This window comes from Gopherus flavomarginatus, chromosome 1, assembly GCF_025201925.1.
Source record: "Gopherus flavomarginatus isolate rGopFla2 chromosome 1, rGopFla2.mat.asm, whole genome shotgun sequence".
Classification (NCBI taxonomy): domain Eukaryota; kingdom Metazoa; phylum Chordata; order Testudines; family Testudinidae; genus Gopherus; species Gopherus flavomarginatus.
In genome coordinates, this window is record NC_066617.1 from 275562603 (window position 1) to 275589520 (window position 26918).

Genomic DNA, 26918 nt, shown 5'->3' on the forward strand with positions numbered 1-26918 from the left:
AAACAAGGACACAGCTTTTATAAATATTACCTGGTTTAAGACTGGAATAATACCTGGAAGAAATCATAGTATGCTGGAAATAACCAAGTAGCGTGGATGACAATAAGAGATATCAGGGGGAGATGCATGTATGTAACAGGCTGAGGAAATCCTACTACCCAGAAGCTCAGGAAAAGTAATGGTACCATTTGGCCAAGAAAAAGGGTCAGGCTTCTTGTCCACCAGTCAAGAATAGCAGTGGAGGCTGGAGGCAGACTGAGTGACATCAGGCCCAGCAGCACTAAGTTCTCAGTCAGAGGGGAGGGTGACCAGTAGGGCTGAGTAGGAATGGAGCAAACAGAACAGAATTGTCTCATTGACACTGACAGGGAAGGCAGCTGTGTAATTTACAGTTTGCATAAGAAAATTTGTGATAAGGGCAGTCTTCTTGAAGGTGGATGTAAGAGCTTTATAACGTACTCTCTATGTGACCGCTGTGCTCATGTGAAATTAATGAAAGCAGAAAATGTGTCACTTTGTCCGCAAGCAGCTCCTCTTACCAGATGGTTCTGTAAAATGCAATGTAAGGAGATCCAAATGGTTCTTACATGAGCATTAAATGTGATTTTAAACTACAGAGAATCTGACAAACTCTGCCACTTGCAAGCAAAAATGGCATTAAGCTTGCTTCAAACTACATTAAATACCCACAGAGTGAATAACTTTATAGCAGCAATTGTAAAGTCTCTGAGGTAGGTATTGCACATATGCACCCCACAGCTATGTTTGGTAATGTTCCTGCTAACTGATCCACTAGCAGGTCTGCAGCAGAACAAAAGTTGATGTACAACAAATTTATGAAAGATGAGAAACCTGATACCCTCTTTGCTAACATGAAGTGTTTTTTCACTTTTTATAGCTATTTTTATATACAACTAAATATACACATATACGCTTTAGATTGATCGAGGAATTGTATGTATACACACTATCAGATAGAGAAAATGCATATAGACATGTCCTCTTCAAGCAGCTGACCATTTTTAAACTTAGAAAGGACCAAGTGGGAGAGCAAGCTCTAGAATTTTAGAATGAAGGGTGCAGATCCAACTCAAGCGTTCCTCTTGACTCAGCTATGGCAGTACGGTACAGGGAAACAGATCATTCCTTGGGTAGCTCAGGCCAAGGCTATTACGGCTTTATAAGTCAGAACTACACTTTAGTCTCTGCTGGGAGGCCAATAGGTTGCCAGTGCAGATCCTGGAGCACTGGTGTCATATGTGGTGACAATTCTTTAGTGTCACTCACATCTGAACATTATTTCTTTTTATCGTTTACATATTATTATATCAGTGTATGATGAGCACACTGCCCTTGGTATCTTGGGACACACAGAATGGCATATAACTGAGGCTCACATAATTTGACATTGAAAAAGCTCCGGATATCAAATAAGCCTGATTAAAGGTGGCATGTGACTCAAAGTGGTTACAGCCTGTATAATTATGAAGGGGCTAGAAAGACAGTCATAGCAGTTATTGATAAAGATATACTGCAGGTCTCCATTTCCACATTTTAATAATAGTTTCAATGAACCTGAAAATAGAAGGATTTCTGCTTCCTAATAATCTTATAGCTCTAAAGCAGATGACTTTATTAGCACACATAATGGGGACAACTCATCTTGAAAGAGAGACACCAGACATTTGATCTGGAAACCATAAATTTGCAAGGTATATTATCGTGACTATAAAATGTTCCTAATATGGATTTTCTGGAACATTAAAATCTGAAGTGAGCCAAGTTTACTTGCAGTGAGATTGAAAACAGTGTTAGTGTATCTACTGCCTCATTGTAAATCAAAATATTCTAATTATATTTTCCACATATTTGGATTCATCACTGTTCTCAGTCACATACAAGGAGAACGTGTGTATTTGCAATCTTGATGCATTTATTACTATACTTTTTTTTTATTACCACAGCCCAGCTGTGATAAAGAGCCATTAAAATCCCATTGGTGGTGTTTTACTACATTAAAGGCACAGCAGAAGCCTTTAGTAACCAGATAGCAATGTAATGTTATTCCTTGGATTGATGTACTTAATGTAGCGCACTGATGGTGTGTTCAACATAATGGAGGTCTGCGAATCAAATGAAATGTACATAATGTAAAGGAAATATATAGGAAAAAAAACATTTCATCTGCTGTGTTTCTGTTAGGTAAAATCAGCATTTATTAATCTAGCAGTGAGGCACATAGTGTGGCAATCTTTTCAACTTTTAATAATCTAAAATGCTATTTTAATACAGGGAAACTTTTGATCCATGTATGCAGAGATTATGCACCACAAGTAGGCAGGTCCTAATGACAAATAATCTGTCTATAAATTGGTCTCTGTAAGTAAAGAGCTTTGAAAAAGATGGGAAAACCCAAAGGCAATCAGACCCCAGAAAGCTGAAATAGATGAAACCTGAACTCAGAGAGGAATTTCAATTCCCTGTTGAAACAGGTCAAATCAAAACAAACTGTATTTTCCTTGTGATATACCAACAGGATAGGTCAGCCAGACCCATGGTCTGAGTTGGTTGAGGTGCCAGGATTACTTAGCCAAAAGTCTTTGCTACCTCAATTGAGAGGCTTTCACCCGATTGAGGAAAGACCCAGACTCTGGTGGAGGTTAAATAGATGGAGATGGCACATCTGCACTCCATGACAAGGTCCAAGAGCCCAGAGGGGGAGAAAAATCAATGGAGGTGGCCCGGGGTCAATCAGGATAGAGGCTACCTTGTCTACGCCAACATTGAAAAGTGAACCAGAGGTAAGAGATGCAAGTGATAACCAGTTGCAGAAAGCATCCCAGCCTATAGATAACAAGAAGCCAAGGATCAAATACCTGAGGGCAGAATTTGAACAGTGTGGCATTGGGGCAGCTTAGAAGTGATCTAGTCCCCTTGGGATCATTGCCTATCAATGGCAGGGAGTAAGCCTCCCAGGATAAACTGGGTTAAAGAATTGAAGGAATCTAATCTTGGGGGTAGTGCAAAATGAGAAAAGTGAACAGATAAAACCACAGCAAAGGACTGAGGCACAGGACTGCACAAAGAGCTTCTGAGTGGAATAGGGGTTTAGTCAAAGTTGTAATAGAACGGGAAGACAACTTCTTGGTTCTCTACACAAAACAATTCCCCTTGACTGACACTGGGTTGAATTCCAGTCCTGATACTACTTCCAACACACACTTTATCTTATTTTAATATTTGCTTTCTATTTGCTTCTGGACCAATATAAAATATTGATTTTGATTTTAAAAATTGCTTTATGGTTTGGGTCCTGACAACCTAATATATTGCCACCATCCCTATTCAGAATCACAGCATTTGGGCTGCTTCTGCTAGCAGTCTCTGAACTTGGACATCTGGATATTGGAGACAGGGCACTATCAAGTACAAGGCTCTTGGAGCCAGAGGAAGTTGACAAAGCCTGAGTCTGTTGCTCTTCAGAATATCACGTAGATCTTGTCACTTTTTTAGGACTTCATCCAGAGAGACTGGGTAGTGGGAGATATCTCTTGCTTACTGTAAGCTGGTGCACAAACTCACCAGCCAGGGAAGAAAAAAATAAAGACCAAATCACAGAGATCACGTCATATTCCTTTCCTCAGGACTTGTTTTATTTCCAAAAACAAAACCTGAAATCACAACAAGCCAACTCAAACTACTTAGTAATAATCACCCAGTCTTTTCAGCTTCAGGCAGTTTTGAAGTTCTACACATTCACTAGGAGGTTGTTTGATTAGCAACCTTCCTTACTATAAAAAGTTACAGTAATTCATATAATACAGTTATGTTCTGCAGTGGGGCAGCTGCCCCACTCCCTGAGAACCTAGGCTGCAGTAGGCCAATGTGCCTGTTCAGACAGGGAACCAATTAGAAAAGGGCTTATTCGGAGCCAATCAGAGCCCAGATTGGAGGCAGCCAATCAGGGCCCAGCTCAGCCCTATCAAAAGGCTGCTCAGGAAGGGAGCAGACAGTCTGTCCCAGGCCTTCCAGAGGGGAAGGTCAGTCTCCAAAGGTGGGAGACTAGCACCAGGGACAGCGCAGTGCTGGGCAGGCCAGGGGAGCAGAAGGGAACTCCAGTCCGACATCTGACAGGCTGCAGGTCCTGAGGGGAAGGGCCTAGCTGTTGTGAGGGGCCGAAGGGGAAGCGGCCCATGGACGTGGACAGACAGAGGGAGAGAAGGAGGGCAGGACGGCTGCCACTAAAGGGTCTCTGGGTTGGGTCCCAGAGTAGTGGGCGGGCCTGGGTCCATCCTTTCCCGCCTTGCAGTACACCCAGCCATCGGCTGTGGAGAGCAGCCAGAACAGACCACGCCAGATCCCTAAGAGGGATTAGACTTTGGGGGGTGTGGTTGCACATGGTGGCTGGGGTGCAGAGAGACTGCTGATCAACCCTCTCCCCCCCCGGAAGAGAGTGTGGACGGACTAAGGGGCACTGCCAGAGGGCAGTGGTCTGGAAGAGGACTCCGGGAACTGAAGAGCGACGTGGGCTCAGATGCCAACCGAGGGCGAGACAACGGACAGGACGCCACCAGGAGAGGGTGTTCCACTGGACTGAGCTAATTCCTGGAGCAACCAGTGGGAGGCACTGTGGTGGTGAGTTCCAACCTTGTCACATGTTCATAATGGATAATTAATCTATGCATATAAATATATTAGATGTATACACATGCATAATACCTATTTCACACAGTATGTATACACATCATACACAAATGTTACTGATTTTAACAGGAATGCCTTTCAATAAGCTATCTTCAAGCAATAGCTGCATACGGGATGTCAGAACATTTATTTTGGTATTCTTGGCACAAATATTTCAAGAGGAAAACCTCCGATATGACATGCTGATTCTCTTCAGTCCACCACAGACTGAACCTTAAGGTGTAAGGTAGCTCAGAGCTAAATGCTGTACAAGCAGATGCAATGCCAGCCATCAAGCTAATCACAAGTAACCCACTCTGTCAACTGACTGAATAGACACTTAGGATTTTTTTTTGCAGAAGTACAAATACACATCTACTACTTGTTATCTAATTGCAGGTGCAGAAAAAATACATATATACATTTATATAAATCAGGGGTGGCCAACTTCCTGATGCTCCAAGCTGCATATGACAATCTTCAGAAGTTCAAGAGCCAGGGGGCACCTGTGGGGGCTCGGGGCTCCAGCCCCGCAGGAGGGACATCCCACTCCTGCTGAATCTCCAAACTCCAGAGGCATGCCCCATGGGGCTGAAGCCCCGAGACTCCTCCCCCTCCACTGGTCAGAAACCAGAGGCGATGCGTAGAGAGGGTGCGTGGGGGGCCACGTGGAGTCACATGCCTCCCCAGATTTTTTCCAGAGTTTGCTGGCCCTGCTTGGTCATATGGTACCACTGCCCCCCCCTCGTGCAACAGCTGCTGGAGCCAGCGAGCTGGGAACTGAGGCCATAGGGATAGGCAGTGACAAAGACCTGAGAGTTGGAGGGGGGGGAATGTTGAGGGTAAGAGATGAGGTGTGCCTGAGGGGCATTACTCAAGCTGTTGCAGGGGTCAAATCTTTAAATTGTGTCCCCCCCATTCTCAGCAGGCACCAGTCATCTCTGGCAGAAGCCCCTAGCTCCACCATCCCACCACAGGGCAGAAGCCCTGAGCTCCCCCTCTCCCAGTCTGGTAAGTAGAGAATGGGTGAATGGCAGCTGAGGGACTCCATGAGCCTCACTTTAACTTTAAAAGAGCCGCATGTGGCTCACAAGCTGTGGTTTGACCACTCCAGTATAGAGAGAAGAGATACATTGTGTGTGTGTGTGTGTTGGTTTACATTTCTTTTTCTTGTCTATTCCAAACAAAGATTTCTGTGGTGCAAATAGATCACAACACAACACTACTCAGCTCCTGGGTTCTTGCTTTCATTCCTGAGCAGATCAAATGGCTGGAATATAATTTTGCCACTACATGCAACATGATTGTGTCATAGCATAGTTCTATTCCAAATATTACACACACACACACAGACATAAAGCAGAAAATTATTTATACCACACCAAATGGGCACCTACGGAGCTAAATTGTTAAATAACACTGTAGAATATTATAAAATACTGTGGTCGCCATTAAAACACGAACAAACACATATGTATGTTTATATGAATATATGTAACAGCTACCACCCACTGAGAGCTGAGATACCAGTGTATTTTCTTGAACAACTATAAGGTTCAGAACGAAAGGTGAAAAGAGACACTGAAGAGCAGCTGCTGCCACAAGATAAATATACACTTAGCTAAGTGCATACTTCGTATGCATCTGTATTCTGGCATATGCATGATTTTCAAGAACGAGCTTTACTCATACCTTGGAGGGAGAGGGAGATTGACTAACAATCTGTGCCTAACAATCTGTCTCTAGCTTAAACATAAGTCGGTGCCTTGCTTCCTTTGTGGGTAAAAAATATTTTGCACTGAGTTTACAGCTGTTCACCAAAGAATATGACATGGGGATAATTAGTTTCCAATTGAATGTGGGAATAAGGTAAATACAAGGTTTTGAGAAACTGCAACAAAAATCTCTCATAAAGGAACTTATACAGAATGCACGTAGCCAAGAGGATCTGTCTAACAGACATGAAATGTTGCAACTGTACTGTAGTGTGTATTCACAATTTTATAGTCAGGTCACTGGGACATCCTGTACCCTTATGCTCATCCCTTTCACAAGATTATGATAAATTTTGTACAAAGTATACATTGTGAAGTATCATTTGAAAACTCAATTTGCTGAACATTATCATCCTGGTAAAATGTGTTTGGAAATATTGTATGTCAAGTTATAAGATTCTACTGTATAATATTACTGAGACATGTTCCAAGTCTCCAAAAAACACCACAAACCAGTTATTCAGAACAGAAGGCAAATGGACACCTGAGCCAGGTATCACGAAGATCAAATGGACTCTCACCAGGTTGAGTGGCCATCCGTTGGCAGGAAAAAAGGGTTTGAACCAGACATGTACATCTTGGCAAAGAAACAGCTGGAGGTTCTCTTCTCCATAGACTTTGTCTCCTGCACCTCAGCTGGAGATGATTTTCAACGAAAAAGAAAGCTATAAGAAAGGAGAACAAATGCCCTCAAAATATTCCTCCCTTTCTCTCTGCCCATGGCATCAAAATGACCTGAAGGACAAGGAAAGTAACACTGAACTGGGGGATGGGTCCTGGTCAAAAGGAATCCAGCTAGTAAAACTGCTGAAGCATGTAGTCAGAGTGACCTTTGCTTTGAATTCATTTAGCTTGTTATGTTAGGTATTAGTTAATTTTTTAAAACCAATTCTGATTTTTATGCCTCATTACTTGTAATCACTTAAAATCTTTCTTTCCATAGTTAATAAACTTGTTTTATTGTTTTATCTAAACCAGTGTGTGTTTGGATTGGTGTGTTTGGGGAACTCCATTTGAGATAATAGGATTCATGATGGACTTTCTATGAGCTTGTATTGTCTAGAAGAAGAAAGCTTGGCAGTACAAGACACAAATTACTGGGGGAAAGTTGGAGAGTGGAGTTTGCTGGTGTTGCCTTGCAGTGTAATTCATGGGTGAGATTTTTTTGTTTGTTCTTGTTGTTGTTTTAAGGACCTATTTATTAATCACCTGGAAGAAGGAGTAAATAGCACATTAATTATATCTATAGATGATACCAAAATGGGAGGTATGTTACAACCACCAATGAAGACAAAGAAATAAGACCAAGAGGCCTTATGTGATTAGAAGCATGGGCAGAAAACAAAATAGATTCCACCTGGAAAAATGCAAACAAATACAGCTAAGGTAAAAGAGCCAAGACAGAAATAGAAAGTTATTTCTTGAGGACAAAGGTTGAAATGATGCCAAAAACTACCCTGGAGCAACAAATTTGCTGTGAACTTGCAATGCAATGTTGCAGCAAAATAAACTTCAATTTAGTTTCTGGATAGGAAAACGTATCAAATTCATGGACATAGGAGATGGCAGTTCCTCTTTTTATGGCATTGCTGACACTCCATGTAGAATACAGTGTGCATGTCTGCAGGACCAGCACTAGGGTTTCTCACGCCCTAGGCGCACGGCCATTTCGCCGCCCCCCGCGCTGATCCCGCGGCTCCGGTGGAGCTGCCGCAGTCATTCCTGCGGAGGGTCCATTGGTCCGTGGTTCTGGTGGAGCTGCCGCAGGCATGCCTGCAGGCGGTCTACCGGAGCTGCGTGAGCAGCCGACCATCCGCAGGCATGACTGCGGCAGCTCCACTGGAGCCGTGGACCAACGGACCCTCTGCAGGCATGCCTGCGGCAGGTCAACCAGAGCTGCCTGCTGCCCCCGCAGCAAAATGCCGCCTCCTGAATAATCCTGGTGCCCTAGGCGATTGCCTAGGCTGCCTAAATGGTAGCGTTGGCCCTGCATGTCTGGGACATTGCAGCACTAACAAACTGTAAGCACCCTGAAGGAATAAAAGAACCAAAACTGATTGAAGTGATGGAAGCACTGAATTATGAGGAAAAATGAAACTTCAAGGAGGGAGATAATAATTTATTTTAGGGATTGAAACTAAGTGCCTAGGAAACAACCACAGGACTGCAAGTCAGCAGAGCTGGGTTCTCTTTCCAGACCTGCTGCTACCAACTTGCATGACCTGGGGAAAATCATTTCACTTCTATTAGCTTCAGTTTCAAAAAGTGATCATGTGCAATTTCATTTGGATAGTCTGTTAAGAGCTTTTTAATAGGCTAAGAACTAATTCCCTAAGAGATGCAGGGCCTGCCCCTTACTTACTAAGAACCTGAAAACTGCTGTTTGGCAAAAACAATCAAGTCAATGTGCTGATTTACTTTCATTTGATGCTATTTGTGCCACAACTGCACATGCATTAAGAAGACACTTGTGATTGCTTTCACAACTCAGATGTCCTATTTGTTTCTTTTCTTCCTCCTGTCTGATTTTGCCAGTGACCTGTAAGGCTCCTAGGTCCTCAAAGGTCAACTTTGAAATCATATAGCAAAATAAAATAACCACGTCAGACATAGCTCTGGGTATTTCATCTCCAAAAACTGCTAAGAATAATTGTCTTAGCTGCTGGAATAATTGTGACATAATAGTTTCACCCATTTTCCCTATTCCTTTTCAGCAGGAAAAAAAAATGCTTAGATCTAATTTAAAAGGACAAAATATTTTAGTTGATTTGAAATTGGCTGCTATTATGTCTGAATAGCCCACTAAGGGTCACCTTGTGACACTGGTTCATATACTGCCATATCCAGTATTCTTGGAGAATCCAGAGATCTCCCACGAAAGCCCTAAACGTATTCATTATATTGATAAAAGAAATCTAATGTTGGAATGAAATGTAAGGTTTTAGTTTAGCAGGAGAGGATTTAACAAGAAAAATATATAGGACATCAGGGCCATGCGTACAAGCCTAAGACAGAAACAAAGATTCTGCATTTGCACAACAATAATCTCTAACAATACCATTTTATCCCATCCATTTTTGTTGCTTCTACATGATCTTCCAGTATTTTAAGCTAATAAAAGATTTTATTGATCAATGCTTCCTTTTATTATTTGCTACAAAACAAATATTGCTTTCCCTTTCTCTCTCTGACTACATTCCAATATGCACATCGGGATCTTGCTCCAGTTTTTCTAGTAACGGTGTAGAAAGATCAAAACATGAGTTTGATGTTCACCTGCAATTTGAAGGATATGAAAGAGGCCTCTTTTGAGCTTTAGGTGTACTTCATTTTTTATGTACAATTCTTTATTGTAGGTGTAAAATTATTTCCTTAATTATTTACCATGTCAAGATGCCCTACTATGTCTTGATTTTTATTTTTCGTATAGCATTGGTTTATGCTCCAGGTAGTATAAAAATCAATATAGAATAAATTTTAACAAATCCTTCTTTTATCTTAGCATATATTAAGTAGTGTCAGGTTACCCAAGGAAACTGTAATCCAAATAATTCTAAACGTACTGACACAGACATGATCAGCATCATATGTCTTTCTGACATCATAATAGTATATCTTCTAATTAAGGTGTTTGCAAAAGAGGTCCAGAAAAGTGGTACATCGATCTAACTAAGCCCTTTGGACATTTTATTTAAAGCTGGAAAAATGCTTAATGCTATGGATATTAACATCACTTCCCTTCAAGCTGTGTGTTTGATGGGCCTGATTACACATTCTTCCTGCACTCTGAAGTCTCCTCTGAGTTGAGTGGGGAATTGTAGGTGCCAGAAGGAATGTAGGTTCACACATGAATGTAATATAATCAACAATAAAAAAAGATTCTTCCTGCGGTATGCCATAAATAGTCTTCCTCCTTTAACCATGGCTTCAATCACTAAACCAAGTCCTACAACTCCTACAGACAGGAATAAGCCCATTGATTTCAATGGCAGTCAGTAGCTAAGGACAATAAAGGGTTGCGGAACTGGGACCCCTAAAATTTGATAGGGCAACGTTATGCTTCTCAATCCTTGCCTGAACTCCCACAGATACTATGGACTTGAATACATGGATTGAGGCCAGAATCAAATGGATTGAACTCTTGTTTGAGATTTTTAAGATACTACTATTTCACTTTGTTCCAATGTTTCTTTTTAGAAATGGTTAAATTCATGCATGAAATCTGTTTCTATTCATGCATGAAATCCCACAACAGTGATGAAGCCTGTGGCAAGCAATCTACCGCTCAAATATGCAGATGCCCAGCTCACTAGTTATACTAGAGGGACTCACTAGCTGCCGCTTCCAGCAGCCTCCATTGGCCTGCAGTGGTGAACTGCAGCCATTGGGAGCCGTGATCAGCCGGACCTGCAAACGAGGCAGGTAAACAAACCATCCTGGCCCACCAGGGGCTTTCCCTACACAAGCGATGACCCCAGTTTGAGAAACACTGGTATAGAGCAAGAGTTGCATATTATGTTCTGTTTTAGGCGTTATCATTTCTGTTTCCTTTATTCTTACTCAGTATCTTTCAAATCTTAATCTTTGATAATAAGCTCATGATTGCCTCCCTATAAATATATTTTAGTGCTGTAATGTTATAAAGGGCCTCATCCTGAGCTGTACTGGTCAAGCTGTGTCTTTACTGTTCCATTGGGAATAGCAAACCTGGTAATTACTGTGAGTGTCCAGTGACAGGGGCTGGATACTACAGGGGGATGTTTTCAGAGGGTCTCAGATATTAGGGTGCATCTATTGTTAACCTGCCAGGCAAAGAAAGGATTGGCAGAGGAGACTGTTTGCATGGCGAACAGACTGATGGTGTCATGGAGCTGACACCCCATTAAGCACAAGCAAATCTCTCTTTTGATGAGGCCAGGGGTAACAAAGTGGCTCACAATCCCAGGCACCCAGACATCACATCACAATCACCAGGCCTGATTTAACTGGACCTAGAGGGGTGTATTAAAAGCATACTCATGGCACACAAGCACTTATTGTCTTTTAAATCCTTAAACCAATCACTGCAGTGCTAAATATGACATTTCTGGGAATACTGCTGCCAGTCAGGGGAAGTGTCGTTTCCAGGAAAGACAGTTCAGCAAAGTGGAACAGGTGGGCTGAAATAATAAGAGGACAAGGAGCCATTATTTAAGAAAAGAAATTTTAAAACTGAGAGTTGTCTGAAATGAGCAGAGATGTGAGGGTATTGGTTTACTGTGTCACCCAGCTTTCTAGGATTCCTGCTTTGAGCCATATTATTTCAAGGTTTGCTTTTAATTTTCCAGCTACAGTATCAGGGTTGTAAAGGACCTCAGGAGGTCATCTAAGCTAAGCTAACCTTCTCCTCAAACCAGGACCAATCCCCCAGACAGACTTTTGCCCCAGTTCCCTAAACAGCCCCCTCAAGGATTGAGCTCACAACCCTAGGCCAATGCTCAAACCACTGAGCTATCCCTTCTTTGGAGAGCAATAAAAGTATAATGTAATGAGGACAGCGGTAAAACAATAACACACTGGTTAAGAGATTCATGTCAAAATTACTATTTGTCCATTTAATGAATATCAAGAATCAGAAGCAAGAAGTAATAAGACAACTGTTTCCATTATCCTGTAGGTGGGTATTGTTGCTTTGCAGCCTAGATTAGAGATGCTACCCTTATTTCTGCTTCTTAGATCAAGGTTTACTTTTGGGGCATATCACATAATGGACAGCAGCTAGTGACAAAGAATTACAAGTAGGTAAATGAGGGCATCTATCATTTGTCTTTGGGGCAGGGACTGTCCTTTTATTCTGTGTTTGTCAAGGGCCTAGCACAATGGGATCATGTCCCTGAATGGAGCTCCTCAGTGCTCTGACAATACAAATAAAATTATAGTAATTCGTTCAAAGTTACAAATCGGTAACTGTCATTAACATCCAACAGTTAAGACACTGATTCCATAATTAGGGCCTGTTTCTGGTTCCATACACATCAGAAGATCTCAATCACATGAGCAGTTCCTTGTGGCTTCAGTGTTCTCACATAAGGAATGTTATTCACGTGCATAGGTGTTTGCAGGATTGGGCCATTAAGGTTGAAAAGCTGTTTTCATTCTTAGTGACTCCCTTAACATTAAAAAAAATCCTATTTGGCCCAAAGTTTCTTATTCAGACTTTCAGGCCAGATTAAATATTATTCAAAAGTTTTTAATGGATCAAAAAAGCGTCTTCCCCACCCAATCAATCTGAAGTACTTATATGGCCCCTGTGAGCATTATGTGGACACATCCAATCTTCAATGTATTTATCCTCACAGCTCCCCTGGGAAGTAGCAAAGTGCTATAATCCCAATTTTACAGAAGGGGAACTAAGACACAGACAATGTAAGTGACTTGTCCAAGATTACACAGGAAGTCTTGGGGCAGAAAATGGATTTGATTATTAATTATATAACTGATTTTACACTAACTTTTTAAAGATCAATTTATTTTGAGCAGTGAGTGTCTGGCAATGGAGGTTCATTACGTTACAAAATCTACTCATAGGGAGTTGCTGTTTAGCCAAGGATGCAAGGGGATGCGCAAATCACTCTATAAGTTCTGCGTAAACAACACATGATAGAAAGAGATGGTTATTTTTACTAACATTGCTTTTTAGGACTATCTTTATGGCCCTCTTTCTTACTCTACAAAATATGCAGTGCCAGCTGAAGGGTCTCTAAAGAATATAAACGGCAACAAGCGTATGGATCCCTGGGTCTCTATGGCTGTAAAAAGAGGTTGGGAAACTACTTTGAGAAGTCCAAGGGATAGATCGATACAGATGAAGCTTTTTCTTTATTCTGTTCAGGATATTTTTCTTAAATGTCTCACACATTCTGCTCAAGGCTAGCCATGTCCACTAAAGTTGCTGACAACTATTCTCAGACACCCTTTCACTTCTATAATACCATTTATTAGAACAAAACCTTTCCCATGATTTTCATATGGATGAGGAAGACAGCATTTCTTTGATCAGTATCAGATCAATTTAGTTGAAATAAAATTCTTTCTGTAACTTGCCTATAGTTACTCAAAGGATTAGCGAGAAAATGTCACTGAACAGATACTCGTCTGCTCATTAACATTCAGGGGAAAAACCCTGTGGTAGGGTTGGTTTCAGCTGCTGATAGAACAATACTTAAAAGAAATTGGCATGTCTGTGAAACAGCTGCTCAGCAAAGCCACCATGCAAGGGAAATGGTGATAATAAGATGATAATATTACAACTACACTGGGAGCATAATATATTTTAAGCTGGTCTGGTATGCAGTAGGGGGTCTAAGAATTAGCACTTGATTGCTTGTCAATTACTAGTGATGTGAAGCACCTGATCACTACATGGATCAGTTCTGTTCAAAGCCCTGAACTAAAAGAGAAAATCATGCGTGCTGAGACTCCAAATATTCTTGATCTCCTGTGAATTCTCCTGTGAATTTTTTGTCATTCCGTCTTTCAAATGTTTAGCAAGTCTATTTCTAATAGAGGTATATTGCTATTGGTTTGCAATATTCTTCCTCGGACAAGATTTTGGGGGACACGAAGCACTGAATCATCTGTACAAACGTGAAACTTGCCAATATAACAGCGCAATATGACAAGCAGGCAGAGCCATTGGCATGGAGACTTGGGCAGTAGATACCTATCTCTAGCGATCATGAAGTCTCTTAGCTCACATAGCTGTTCATTAAAAAATTAAAGATCTCTTGGGTGGATCTGGAGTGGCTGGGATCACGCTCGGCAGGCTTTGATCCTTCCCACCAGATTGGAGACAGAGTGTTGGGATGCGATTATAATGGGGTTCTATATGAATTCAGAGATCCGAACACACAAAACACATTACAGGATTAGCACCTGTTTTATGCATATCATATAATATTTCTATATTACACACACAGAGTACACGAAAATTTAGTTTGCAACTTCCAGCACTCAAAAGTTAGTAAATGCCAGTATTAAGGTTGCTTATTAAGTGAGGTTCATCCATTCTGTGCACTAACAGAATCAGGGATCCTGAGGAAAAAATAGTATATGATCATATGATTAACAATTACAAGATAATATATATGCACAAGTGGGCTAAGTTAATGTTGCCCAGGCAACCTTAATTCTGGGATTTCCTAATTTTTGAGTACTTGATTTTGCCACCTTAATAATGTTTATTTTAATTTAGGGTGAGGTGGTTGTATGTGTAATTTCCCAGGTTTTTGAAAAAATTAACTGAAAAATCATAAAGTCCATCATATGGTATCATATTGTCACTCACATTGCCCATCAGCAATGCTGAAAACTTTAGATCAGCTGCTTGCACTAAGAGTATGTGATAGCATTAATAGGTTGTCATCCTGTATTTCAGTGGTCCCCAACCTTTTTGTGGCCAGTAGCACATTCATGTTTTCAGAAGTGTGGCTGGCGCCAACAATTTTTCAAGGCTTATTTTGTATTTGTACATTAAATAATATGAAAAACATCATATTTAATATTATATAATATATGAATCCAGAGAGAAGCTGGAGAGAAGTCCTGAGGACAGAGAACACTGGATCCCGCAGCACTCTGTCCCCGGCAGGTGCAGGGCCACAGCTTCTCTCCTCTACTGGGCACTAGGCAGGTGCACATAAATGCCCCAGCGGGCACCATGGTGCCCGCAAGCACCGCGTTGGGGACCACTGCTGTATCTGACTGTTTGCCAGTGAGTTTCACAAGCATTTGCTGACAGCAGAGGAGTAGTGAGACTCAGGACTTACCTATACAAAGAGTTACTGAGTGGCAACCTATTGCACCATAGATTTATACCCCAGCATGCTGCACACAACCTAGCCGTGAACCATTCTTACTTCATGATAAGAGTTCCATAATATACTACAGAATTTTTCTGCATGGGATCTTGAGTCCATGTGGCCAGTTAGTATGCAGTCAACTAGTGTACCACGGATTTACAACCACCTTGTTATGCACTGTCCCTCCATAAAGACAAGCCCTCAGAAATCCTGAGTTTTGTTTTAAGCTCTGGAGGGAGTATGCTTTGGGGTTCCCGGATTCTTCTGCCCTTACTCTCCAAGCACACCTTTTCTGCCTTTTCACCTTCAACCTGTGCTTGTACCTGTCCTGACTCTTCTCCCCCCAGCTCCTTGTCCCAGTCCCAGTCTCATTCTCCTTGCGTAGTCCATCCCAATCTCCACTCCTCAGGCTTCTCATCCCAGTCATAGGTTCGTTACCAAGATATTCACAGTTCCCTCTTTCCCACATCTGCTCATACTACCTGTCTGTCTTCCATACCTTCATCTCCAGTCACCTCCACACATGTACATTCCTGGTTGTCCCTGGCTCCCAGTCTTAATCTTTCTCTCCCTGCGCTCCTCATCCAATCTCCCTACCTTCTCCCTAATTCCTTAACTGGTCTCTTTGCCCAACCAGTATGAGTTCACTACCACCACCACCGTGATTTTTAAAAGGTCCATGAACGTAGCCAGTTTAGGGCAGATTTTTACAGGGACAAAAAGCCTGGCTCCCTGCTAAGTTTCAAGTCCCTGCTCCAAAGCAAAGGGGCACTAGAACTATTCAAAATGAAGGTCACCAGAATATTTTAAATGGGCAAAACACTGCATTTGCCTCTAGCCTCATTCTTGGAAAGTGCTGAACCATTTTGGCTGTAATTTTCCCCAAAATAATTAAGCCTGAATCTGACACTTAGCATGGAAAATTTCAGCCCAATTGGTTAAAGTTTGTCAACATTATAAGAAACTAAAAACAAGGTCCTCGAATGGGAAATGTTAGGCAACCTTAATAACAGGTGGACCTACCACCTCCATCTGTAACTGAAAACTAGTATCCGTGTGAAGTGGTATTTTTGAGACTCATGAAACAAGCTGGAACATAATGCAAAGTGGAGGTTTTGCATATTACCCTTATGCTCTTCCAGTCCTTTCCTAAAACAAGGCTAAGATCAGCCTTGAATTCAATGCTTAAGTATCAGAGGGGTAGCCGTGTTAATCTGGATCTGTAAAAGCAGCAAAGAGTCTTGTGGCACCTTATAGACTAACAGACCTATTGGAGCATGAGCTTTCGTGGGTGAATACCCACTTTGTCGGATGCATGTCATCCGACGAAGTGGGTATTCACCCACGAAAGCTCATGCTCCAATAGGTCTGTTAGTCTATAAGGTGCCACAGGACTCTTTGCTGCTTTCACTGCTTAAATTATTAATAAGGTTTTTCTAAAAACCTCTTCCATTATATTTATGACTTTTTGTATGTGTTTTGTTTCACTGGTGCCAAAATTTTCAACATATGCATAGACACATAGGTGTTTTGGTTGCTGATATGTGCATTCCTTGATGAACACAAGTACTAGATAGCAACTTCCATTAAACACCTGCACATTATTTTATTTATTTTATGTGTATTGTGGTAGTGCCTACAAGCCCTAATCGTGGACCATGACCCCATGGCATTAGGCACTGTACAAACACAGAACGGGAGAGATGGTCCAAGCCTCAAAGAGTTTACAGTCCAATTAGTCTAAAAATCTAATTGTTCTTACAGCATAAATAGTGTCCTACCACTTTAAACTGCTTCAAAGCCCAGACAAACGACAGGTAGCCCTATAGTGAAGCTGAAGGCTATGTGATGGGTATGTTATTCCACGGGAATATCTGCAGTGGACTCAACATTCCTTGCATATCAAAAGGATACCTCCAGAACAATTGCAGAATCTGATGAAAGGACTATGAAATGAAGCTCAGCTGTTCAGTGACAATGCTTGAACTTCACATGACAAGCACTCTCTTAAAAAAAATAAAAGAACATTCATAAATGTAGACATTCCAAAGCCAGAAGGGTCCAATACAATCATCGACTCTGACCTTCTACATAAGACAGGCCAAAAAACCTCATCTAGTAATATCTGCACCAAGCCCATAATTTCTTTTTGAGCTATAGCATCTTTTAAAAAGATATCCAGTCTCGATTTAAAGACTTCAGGTGATGGAGAATCCACCACAGCCTTAGCTGTTCATTGTAGTAATATAAAAAGGCATCGAATTATCAAGAGTACAAAAAAGAATCAGCTGAAATCTGTGACAAACTATTGACCATCTGCAAGCATTTTTAGTAACCTATGTAACTCACCAGATTCTATTGACTATATTGGTTTCCATGCACAAATGGAAGAAATCCCTACAGCTGCTCTTGAGGGTATTAAGTTTTCACTTCTATTTACAAACTCATCTCTGAATATTGCACATGCTCCAAGACTATTTTTAAAATACAAAAATGAAGCTTTTAAATTTTCACAAGCCAAACAGAATCCTGAAGGTGCACTCTACACAGTCAGCTCCAAATCACACGCAACAAGTTACACAATTAAAAGATTAAATAATAAATTAATACCACACCATCACTCTGTTACCTGAGTGCACATTACCAGCATTCTCTCCAAGAATCTGTTTCCACACTGTAAATTATAGCAACACCAGGGCTGGGAGAAGGTGATCCACAGCAGCCTTCTCCCTTCTGCTGAAAGAAGTGGGAAATATATGCCTCCCTAAAACTTTCCACAGTGCTCCTCTTCACACCCTCCCCTCACATTATCACTAGCTATTCCTGACCAAGGTTGCTTGTCTTCCTTGTCATGTGACAGTGGGAAGCTATCACAGAAAGTTACATTCTGCTCACAGCAAAGCAAAACTTTAATGGAATAAGGAAAATGGTATTATCCTAAAAGCTAAAATCTCTCTCAGCATTTCACTTTACAACTTGAATGTGGAACCTTCCCCTGCCCCCTTTTGGCTTCTTAATTGAAAATTAAAATATAATAAAATAAAATAATAAAATAACAAAAACACACATCCTCACTCTTTACACATAGAATTGCTGATACTGGTTTCCAGTTCCCCACACAGCATCAGCATTCAACTGGCTATCCCCATGATGTTACACCAATGAGCCCTCATTGTCCCCTAGCCAAACTTCCAATCCCTTTTGGAGATCCAGTCTAACACATTTCTATTTTCTTCCATCCTGTCCTAGCAACAAGAGATGTTCAAAGATCCTTGTCATGTTCAGCAGGGTTTACCAGTTCCACTCAAAACTTACATTCCAGTAGAAGTTCTGCATGGGGAGAGAAACATGCAGAGAAAACTCTGCTTCTCCTTTGGCATGCAGGTTATACTCTGGGCATGTGCCATACACAGTTCCTAAAGAGACGCATCTTTCCCACATATACATATTATGAAATACATAGAAAGAGACAGTCAAAATATATCTAGACCTCAGATGAATATGTATATGGACGAAGCGGTGATTGAACATATTAAACTAGTTTTAAGCACTTACTACTTTGTGATTTATCATGAGAAAGATTTATTTATTAAACAGTGCCCAGGGGAGAAAAAAATCATTTTACATTCATTACTAAAGAAAACTACTGTGGGTGAATTGTTAGAGCAAGTCTCTGATCCCTTTCCCAGATCTTCCTAAACTGGAGAAAGGAGAGATCATAGTACTAAATGGAAAGAAAAATAACCAAATATCTGTCTGTCAATTATTGTAGAAGTAGAAGATTTCATTACTTCCTGAGTGGTTTGTAGTGAAATTCCTCCCATGTGTGTGCAAGCCATGGGTGCCAGAAGGACACTATGCTTCACAGGGAAAGAGCTGGCACTCAGAAGAAAGAGTAAGCCAGGCTACAGACTACAAAAAAACCTTGACCCTAAAAAAATATCATGGAAGGTCCATAGTTCATCTTGCAACAACGAATGTAATTGCAAGCCTAAAAATTGCATTTGAAATTAGGAGAGGAAAAATGATGTCTCTTATGCTGATCTCCCTCCTTCTCTTAAAAAAAAAATTAGCCAAGTCTGCAGACACTCCGCTGCCTGATTCTTTATGTTATTGTAATTAAAGGCAATAGTCACAGAGCTGATAAAGGGTGCAAGCTGTAAAGTTAACCCTTATCTTAGCCAAAGTGATAACTGCAACAGTGGTATCAAATTGTAAAGGAAACAAAATCAGAATATATTCTGAATAATGGACTCGTGTACAACTCTGGAAGTCAATTGGAAGGCTCATTTTCTCAATCTTTAAAGAGTAAACAAATTATATCCCAACCTACCATCAAACTTCTTGTGCCTGGACACAAAAGTGGTGCGCACAAAGTGACTGGTTTCCTCCACCAAGTTTTCAAATTCCAATTTGCTCTGTTGGCTCAACTTGTCCTCCATTTCTGTGGTGCAGCATGTATACTCCTGAGGACAGATTCTCAAATGTTCCCCTGCAATAATAAGAGAAAGTATATTGTTTACTTATAAAAAATGAGCAACAGGTTGTGATTACCTTAATGGACACAGTGCTCATGAAATGCACACTTTTTATTTAGAGTGCATGAACAAACATACTGATCAAACATAGAAACAATCATCTCTCTGCTAGACCATTTCCGTGACCCTCCAGCCCTAATATGGGAACACTTTGCATCTGACCTACAATTTGGCCTCAATCTTGGATTCCTTGCCAAATAGGGACTTTTATCTTTGCAATGCCATTTTGGTAAGCTTTGCAGTTCAAATGAGACTCTCTCAAGGTTAAACTGATTCTTAATTGAAGAATCCCTTTATGTAAATCTCGAGGACTGTTGCTTGCTCCTTGCTTGCATTTGAAATGTTCTGAGAAATACCCGGTGACAAGGCTAGTAATAAAGCTTTCAGAGCTTTCTCTCTACCAGACCTCTGATATGAGAATTACAAATTTTGGCAGCTTTGCCATACTCTGTTAGACACAAAGGGTAGGCCTAGGCAGAAAAGGGAAGAAAGAGGATGTTTCCCTGATGTGTCCTTCTCCCTGTTTGACTGCCTTAGTACAGCAACACTTTCTTTCCACTTTCTCCCTTCTGCTCAAACAAGTGTATTTTAATAGCAATGTTTGGGTTCCACACATTTTTTTGGATGACATTTCTTTTCAGACACAGCAAATGCTCCACTTGAAGCAAGAACGTGATGAAGGGTTTAATTAATGCTTATGCTATATGGAAATGCAACGTAAAAGGTAATGAAAACCTCTTATTTAATTCAATAGATTTCTCTCTTTATGCAGTGACAATATTGCCTTCTTCAGTGCAATTTCCAAGTGGAAGCCAATTCTGTAGCTCATGAAATTAAAATGGTCTGTTATTATACGAAATCTGAATTTCCAATTGATGATGTACTCTGGGTGTCAGAAATGTTTAGCCTGGGCTGTATGAAAGGAGAGAATTCCATCTCCCTGCTGAGAAGTAAGAAAAATGATAGACCTCTTCTTGTAAAGCAATGAAAGCATTTAGCTTTTCATGTACTATATCCTGATTAAATTCCTCTGCAAGCTTTTATATGATGCAAATAAGATGATGGACAAAGCTCAAGGATTAAATACATACTGGGGGCTTGATGCTCGTTTACACCAAGGCCACTTTGCACCACTTTGGAGTGTAAAGAGGACTTCAATTTTGTGAGTTTGTGAGTATGAGTGAGAACCAGAAGAGAGAGAATTTAGTTATTGTACCATCAAAACAATTGAGGTATTGAAAATAAATACACATGCTTAGAACAAACATTGTGTTGCACGTGAATCTGCACTTACTTTATTCCATTTTTTTAAAGCCTTTTGTTCTGAAGTGCAATCATTCCCAATAACCTTCAAAGGTTTAATTTGTTCCTCTGTGAGTTTTCACATAGGAAATTTCTTTTAGAAATCTGAAAACTTTACAAAAAATGTAGACATGATACATCTTGAAGGAGGGTTATTTCATCATCACTCTTACTACTTATTTGTACTGCACTCTTAACAAGGAGGCCCTAGTCATGGACCGCGACCCCATTACGCTAGGCACTATACAAACAAGAAGTGTAGTGGGTGTTAGTGATGATCTCACTGCTTATTAGAAGTCAGAAACAGAAAGAAGATTGAACATTAGATGCCTTTGAAAATCTGTCATTACAAGCAGATTTGCCCATCTGAAGTGATTATGTAACACTGAGAAAACATTGCTAGACATCCTCTTTCCAAATGTCGGAAAATCCTCACAGAAAAAGACTCAATAGCCTTCTGGTTTGCAACTGAAAACTCTGGAGAAACATGTACTTTCCTCTTTCCAGCTTTGGGGATAGTTTATGCTTCCTTTATATTACAACTACTTCTTTTTGTCTCTTTTTTCCATGTTCTCGTGAACTTTGGAATTTATTCCTTTCCTCTCTTTTTCTCCCACATCTGTTTTTTTGTTGGCCTTATCAGATATTGCACCTGTTTGTTGTCATTTCTATTGAATAATAGGTAATAATCAGGCTTCAGTGCCTAACTATGAATAGCCACAGTTTTAGATATTATCATTATTTCATTCAAAATATCAAAGTGCAATAAGGCTTAAGGTGTTCAGTATTTCAGCTATTTTGTAGCATCATTAATTTCCTCTATCCCATTTATTTGCAGGCCTACTTTCCCTTTATTACTGCATCGATCACCAATTTGTTATAAAAGCCCATCTCACCTCCTTGACTGCCAGGAACTCATTCTGTTTATTTTCCTTTTTCTGTCTCTCTCTCTTCCTTTTTTTTTGTGTGCAATTTTTATTTTTTCCCCTTAACAGACTGTGTGTTCTCATTCGTTTCATTACTTATATCCTTACCCAATAATTTCAACCACCACTTTTTTAATGGTTGAAATGTGGATTTCCTTGGTATCATAAAAAGTCTAGATATTTAATACCACTCATCCACTTCCTCTCCCCATATTGTACCCTTCTATATGGACATTCCAGTTATGAGAACTTTCCCATCAGGTTTCAGTTATGCCCACGAGATTAGAACAAGCATTAGTAACACTTCTAGCTCATCTGTCTTTTTCCACATACTTCTTGCATCTTAGTGCAGACCTAAAAACATAATACTATCTGTACTCTTCATATTCTGCTTCCAAACAATTTTTTTCTCATTTTATTTCCTACATTGGAAGTACGTGCCAGATTACAAAATTAAGCAAAAGTTACTTTCTACTTCAAATTCTCCTGGTTCAAAGCTCACTGAAGTCATTGGAAGAGTCTTACCGACTTCAAATGAACAGGAGCAGGTCCTTAAATCTTATATATAAAACATTGCAGGAGTCAGTCAGGCCAAGATGTTCAAAATGGACTGTATCTGTTAGGCTCCTGAATCCGTATTTAGGCATTCAGTTAAGTGGCCTGATTTTCAAAACTAATGAAATCAGTTCCCTGCTTAAGTCAGTGTGAGTTCCTGGATGCTCACACATTTTGAAAATAGGTCACTTAACTAGATGCTTAATATGAACTCTGAGCTTAACTTCAGGCACCCAAGTAAATTATTGAAAAGCACATAAATGATGTAGGTTTCAAAGAACCCTTTTCAAAAGTGCCTAAGTCACCTGGGCACTGCTTTGAATACAGAGTACTCTGTCACCTATGCACTATTGAAAATTTTTCCTGTTTGTAAGCTTTTAATACACAGCTAGTGGCTCTTAAATTTCACAATATTAGCAGAATCATCCCACTAACTATCTTTTTTCAGAGTCCTTTCTATGGAAGATGGCCATTTTGGTTTAATTTCAAGCAGGCTCCATCTCATTTAAAAATGTCCTTTGAACATATGTTTTTGCCCCTAAAATTTGCTTTCCTCCATGATATCAAAGGTAACTATCTATTGATAGTAACACATTCTATAACACTGATTAAGAAAAAAAGTCATGCAAAATATTAAAAGTAAAACATTTAGCATTTAGTCCCTGAAATCATTGTGCTCCTGGGTGGATAACTCAACATCAAGCTGCATTATGTTCTAAAAGGCTGCACCATTATTACATATCGCACACACTAAAACAACATTAAAAGAACATTATTACAGTGGCAAAATCAAGCACTTGAGAGTTAGGAAATGTCAGAATTAAGGTTGCTGATGCAACTTGAATTTGGCCCCTTGTGTTTGTGTTTGTGTGCATTTTGACACAGTCTTTAATTACATGTTTATGTCTTATTTTTTTCCATAGGATCCCTGCCTCATTCAGTTCACAGGATGGACAGTGCTAAGTTAACGAGGAACTGCCAGTCTCATAGCCCAGCCAAGCCCAGCTCCCAATTCCTTACTCAATCTGTCCCAGCCTTCCTGCCCAATCAGTCCATGCCTCCCCTCCCTCTGCTCCCAGTCTCCTTGTCCAACCATTCCCAGGCTCCCCTCTCCAACTCATATTCAGTTTCTTCCCCTCTCACCAGATCTCTTTCCCAGTTTACTCCTTTTCCTCTTCCTTGATCTAGCTGTGTCCCTTTGTATTTGAATAGCTGGCTTCCTCCTCCATGCTGTCCAGGGCCCAGTCGGGGGGGTGGGTGGGTGGGTGTGTGTGTGTGTGTGTGTGTGTACGCGAGATTAACGGCAAAGGAGAGACAGACTCCCCACTCTCAGTTCCAGTGCTCAGACACACTCCAGAGCAGCTGGGAGCAACCATTACGGACAAGGAAAATTTTTCTAACCCACATAGTCCTGGACTGGAACAGATCAGTGTGTTGGGATGGTCGCATGTGCAGTCTGGTCACACCTGGAGCCTGTGAGGGGGTGAAGCATGCTCAGTGAGGATCAGGGCCAGATTCAGCTTTTTTGCCACTCCAAGAGGAGAAACCAAAAAAAAAAGAAAGATAAAGCCGATCAGTGGCACTTCGGTGGCAGCTCAATCGTGCTGCTCCATTCTTCGGTGGTCATTCAGTGGCAGGTCCTTCGCTCCCTCTCTTCCTCTTCAGAGGCACTTTGGCAGCAGCTCAGAGAGGAACTGAGGGACCCGCGGCCGAATTGCCGCAGAAGACCCGAATGTGCTGCTCCTTTCCTTTGGCCGCCCCAAGCACCTGCTTTCTTCGCTGGTGCCTGGAGCCAGCCCTGGTGAGGATAGAATCTTTGCAGATCTTAGCTGTTAAGCTCTAGCAATCTTCTAATGAGCCTGGGCAAACTGCAATTTTTCAAAGGCTTACAACTTACTCAAATTTGGGTAACTTTTCATGGACATGTCAGAAAGCACAACTCTGACATAAAGGGCATCCCCTGCCAAATTTCAAGTTCCTTGCCCCATAACACGAGGGAGCTAGAACAGGGTTTCTCAAACAGGGATCGCTGCTTCTGTGGGGAAAGCCCCTGGTGGGCTGGGCTGGTGTGTTTACCTGCCCCATCCGCAGGTCCGGCCGATCGCGGCTCCCACTGGCTGCAGATCGCTGCTCTGGGGCAATGGAGGCTGCTGGAAGTGGGGGCGCTGCACCTCCCATTGGCCCAGAGCAGCGATCCGCAGCCTGTGGGAGCAGCAATCGGTCGGACCTGCGAACGGGGCAGGTAAACACACTGGCCCAGACCGCCAGGGGGTTTCACTACACAAGCGGCGAACCCTGTTTGAGAAACCCTGAGCTAGAACATTTAAAACAGGGGTAGGCAACCTATGGCATGCGTGCCAAAGGCGGCACACAAGCTGATTTTCAGTGGCACTCACACTGCCCGGGTCCTGGCCACTGGTTCGGGGGGGCTCTGCATTTTAATTCAATTTTACATGAAGCTTCTTAAACATTTTGAAAACCTTATTTACTTTACATACAACAATAGTTTAGTTATAGATTTTAGACGTATAGATAGAGACCTTCTAAAAATGTTAAAATGTATTACTGGCATGTGAAACCTTTAATTAGAGTGAATAAATGAAGACTCGGCACACCACTTCTGAAAGGTTGCCGACCCCTGATTTAAAAGAATTGGCCCCACAGTTTTTTAATACAGGCAAAGCAATGTATTTTCCTCTAATCTCATTCTCAGAAATGACTGGACTGTTTTGGCTGAAATTTAAAAAAAGAAAAAGAAAAAGAAAAACAGACATAGTCAACCTGACACCCACACGCACACAGTCAGGTTGGAAAATTTCAGCCCAAATGGTGCAAGTCTGGTAAAAGTACACACAACTGAAAACAGGGTCTTATAATAGGAAGTGTCAGCCAAGCTAACTAATAGTTGGCGCTCCCAGTCCTGTCTATAATTATTTAATCATTTATCCTTATTTTCCTTCTTTAACTTTTCTGTTTGCCATAGTTGACATTACTAAGTTTTGGCAGAACATCCAGTTCATTCACTTTATGGAAAACAGAAGATGTCACAACTCTGCTTTTTCACATTTTCTTCTAAAATTTATTATTCTTTAAGAGAGTCTTTTGCTGATTCTGTGCAAGGTTTCCCCATCAGCGATATCATGCCTGCCCAGATTGAACGTAATTCTAGAGACTATTTTTACTGTGCTTCCCTTATTTCCTGGTGCAGGCTCATTTTCCATTTTAGTTTTGTTATGCATTGTCCCAGGACTCAGACAAAAGGAGTTTAAATTACTGATCTGGGTATTTACACATCTTAAGTATTTTACAGGCTACTACTGTGCTCATAACTGATGTACCACCTCTTGCTCTGTGAAACTCCTTATGTTTTACATTTTCAAAGATTATATGGCATGAGTGGCTAGTTTTTCCTTTTTGAAAATAGTGTCTCCATAGATAAGCTCGACTGCATGTAGTTTATGCTGCACCAGCACTATGCTGGAATCACACAAGTATTAATTCAGCAGTTCCTAGTTACCTACTACAACTCATCTAGCCACCATGTTTCCAACCAAAGTTGCTGACTTACATCTCTCTCCTTTTGTGGGTTATGTTATATAAATCAAACCAATTGCCTGCTACAATTTCAGCTACTAGTATTCAGTTTCAGTTTTATTATAGCTATAATCTCACACCTGTCTTCACTTCCTCCAAACTGGCAAATTTTACAGCTGAATTTGGTAATCTTGCTTGTATGCCACTTTGAATGTAATAAAACAATTTACAAGGCAGTTGTTTTATATTCAAATACACAGTAGTTTGGTGTCCCCACAACATGCCATAAAATTATAAAAGCTTACTAGAGCTTTTTAAAAAAATTACATAAATTGAATAATTGGCTTCTACCAGTCTATCAAAGTGCCACAAGTTATCTATGTATGGTAGGAGGAATACAATCTGAACTTATCGGAAAACATTATGCAAAACAAAATTAATCTTTATATTTCCCCCAACAGATTACGGTTCTTCTGAAGCCCTTTCCACAACTATCAGTAACACCAGGTTACAATATTAAATGTGGAAACATGCTCATATAAATCATTTTTTAAGTCAGCCAGATTTCTTATGGATTATGCTGTTCATTTTACAATTGCAGGAATAATAATTCTTTATGAGGTAGTTAATTTTGATAGTTTCTGCCCTCGCCATAAATAAAAGCCAACAATAAACTCCGCTATTTGTACTGCTCCGCCTGCAGGCATTCAGTAGTATGATTGCTGTAAATAGAATTATACAGTCAATATTTGTGCCCTGCTTTGT

General features: G+C 40.8%; 1 protein-coding gene across 2 annotated transcripts in view; it reads right to left on the reverse strand.

The window, feature by feature from the left end:
• GPC6 (glypican 6) overlaps positions 1–26918 on the reverse strand; it is a 1185284-nt gene that overhangs the window by 773817 nt on the left and 384549 nt on the right. For both annotated transcript variants that reach the window (XM_050949026.1, XM_050949016.1), the window contains exon 2: positions 19632–19790. In XM_050949026.1, the coding sequence (XP_050804983.1) occupies positions 19632–19790 (159 nt within the window). The remainder of the gene's footprint in view (positions 1–19631; positions 19791–26918) is intronic.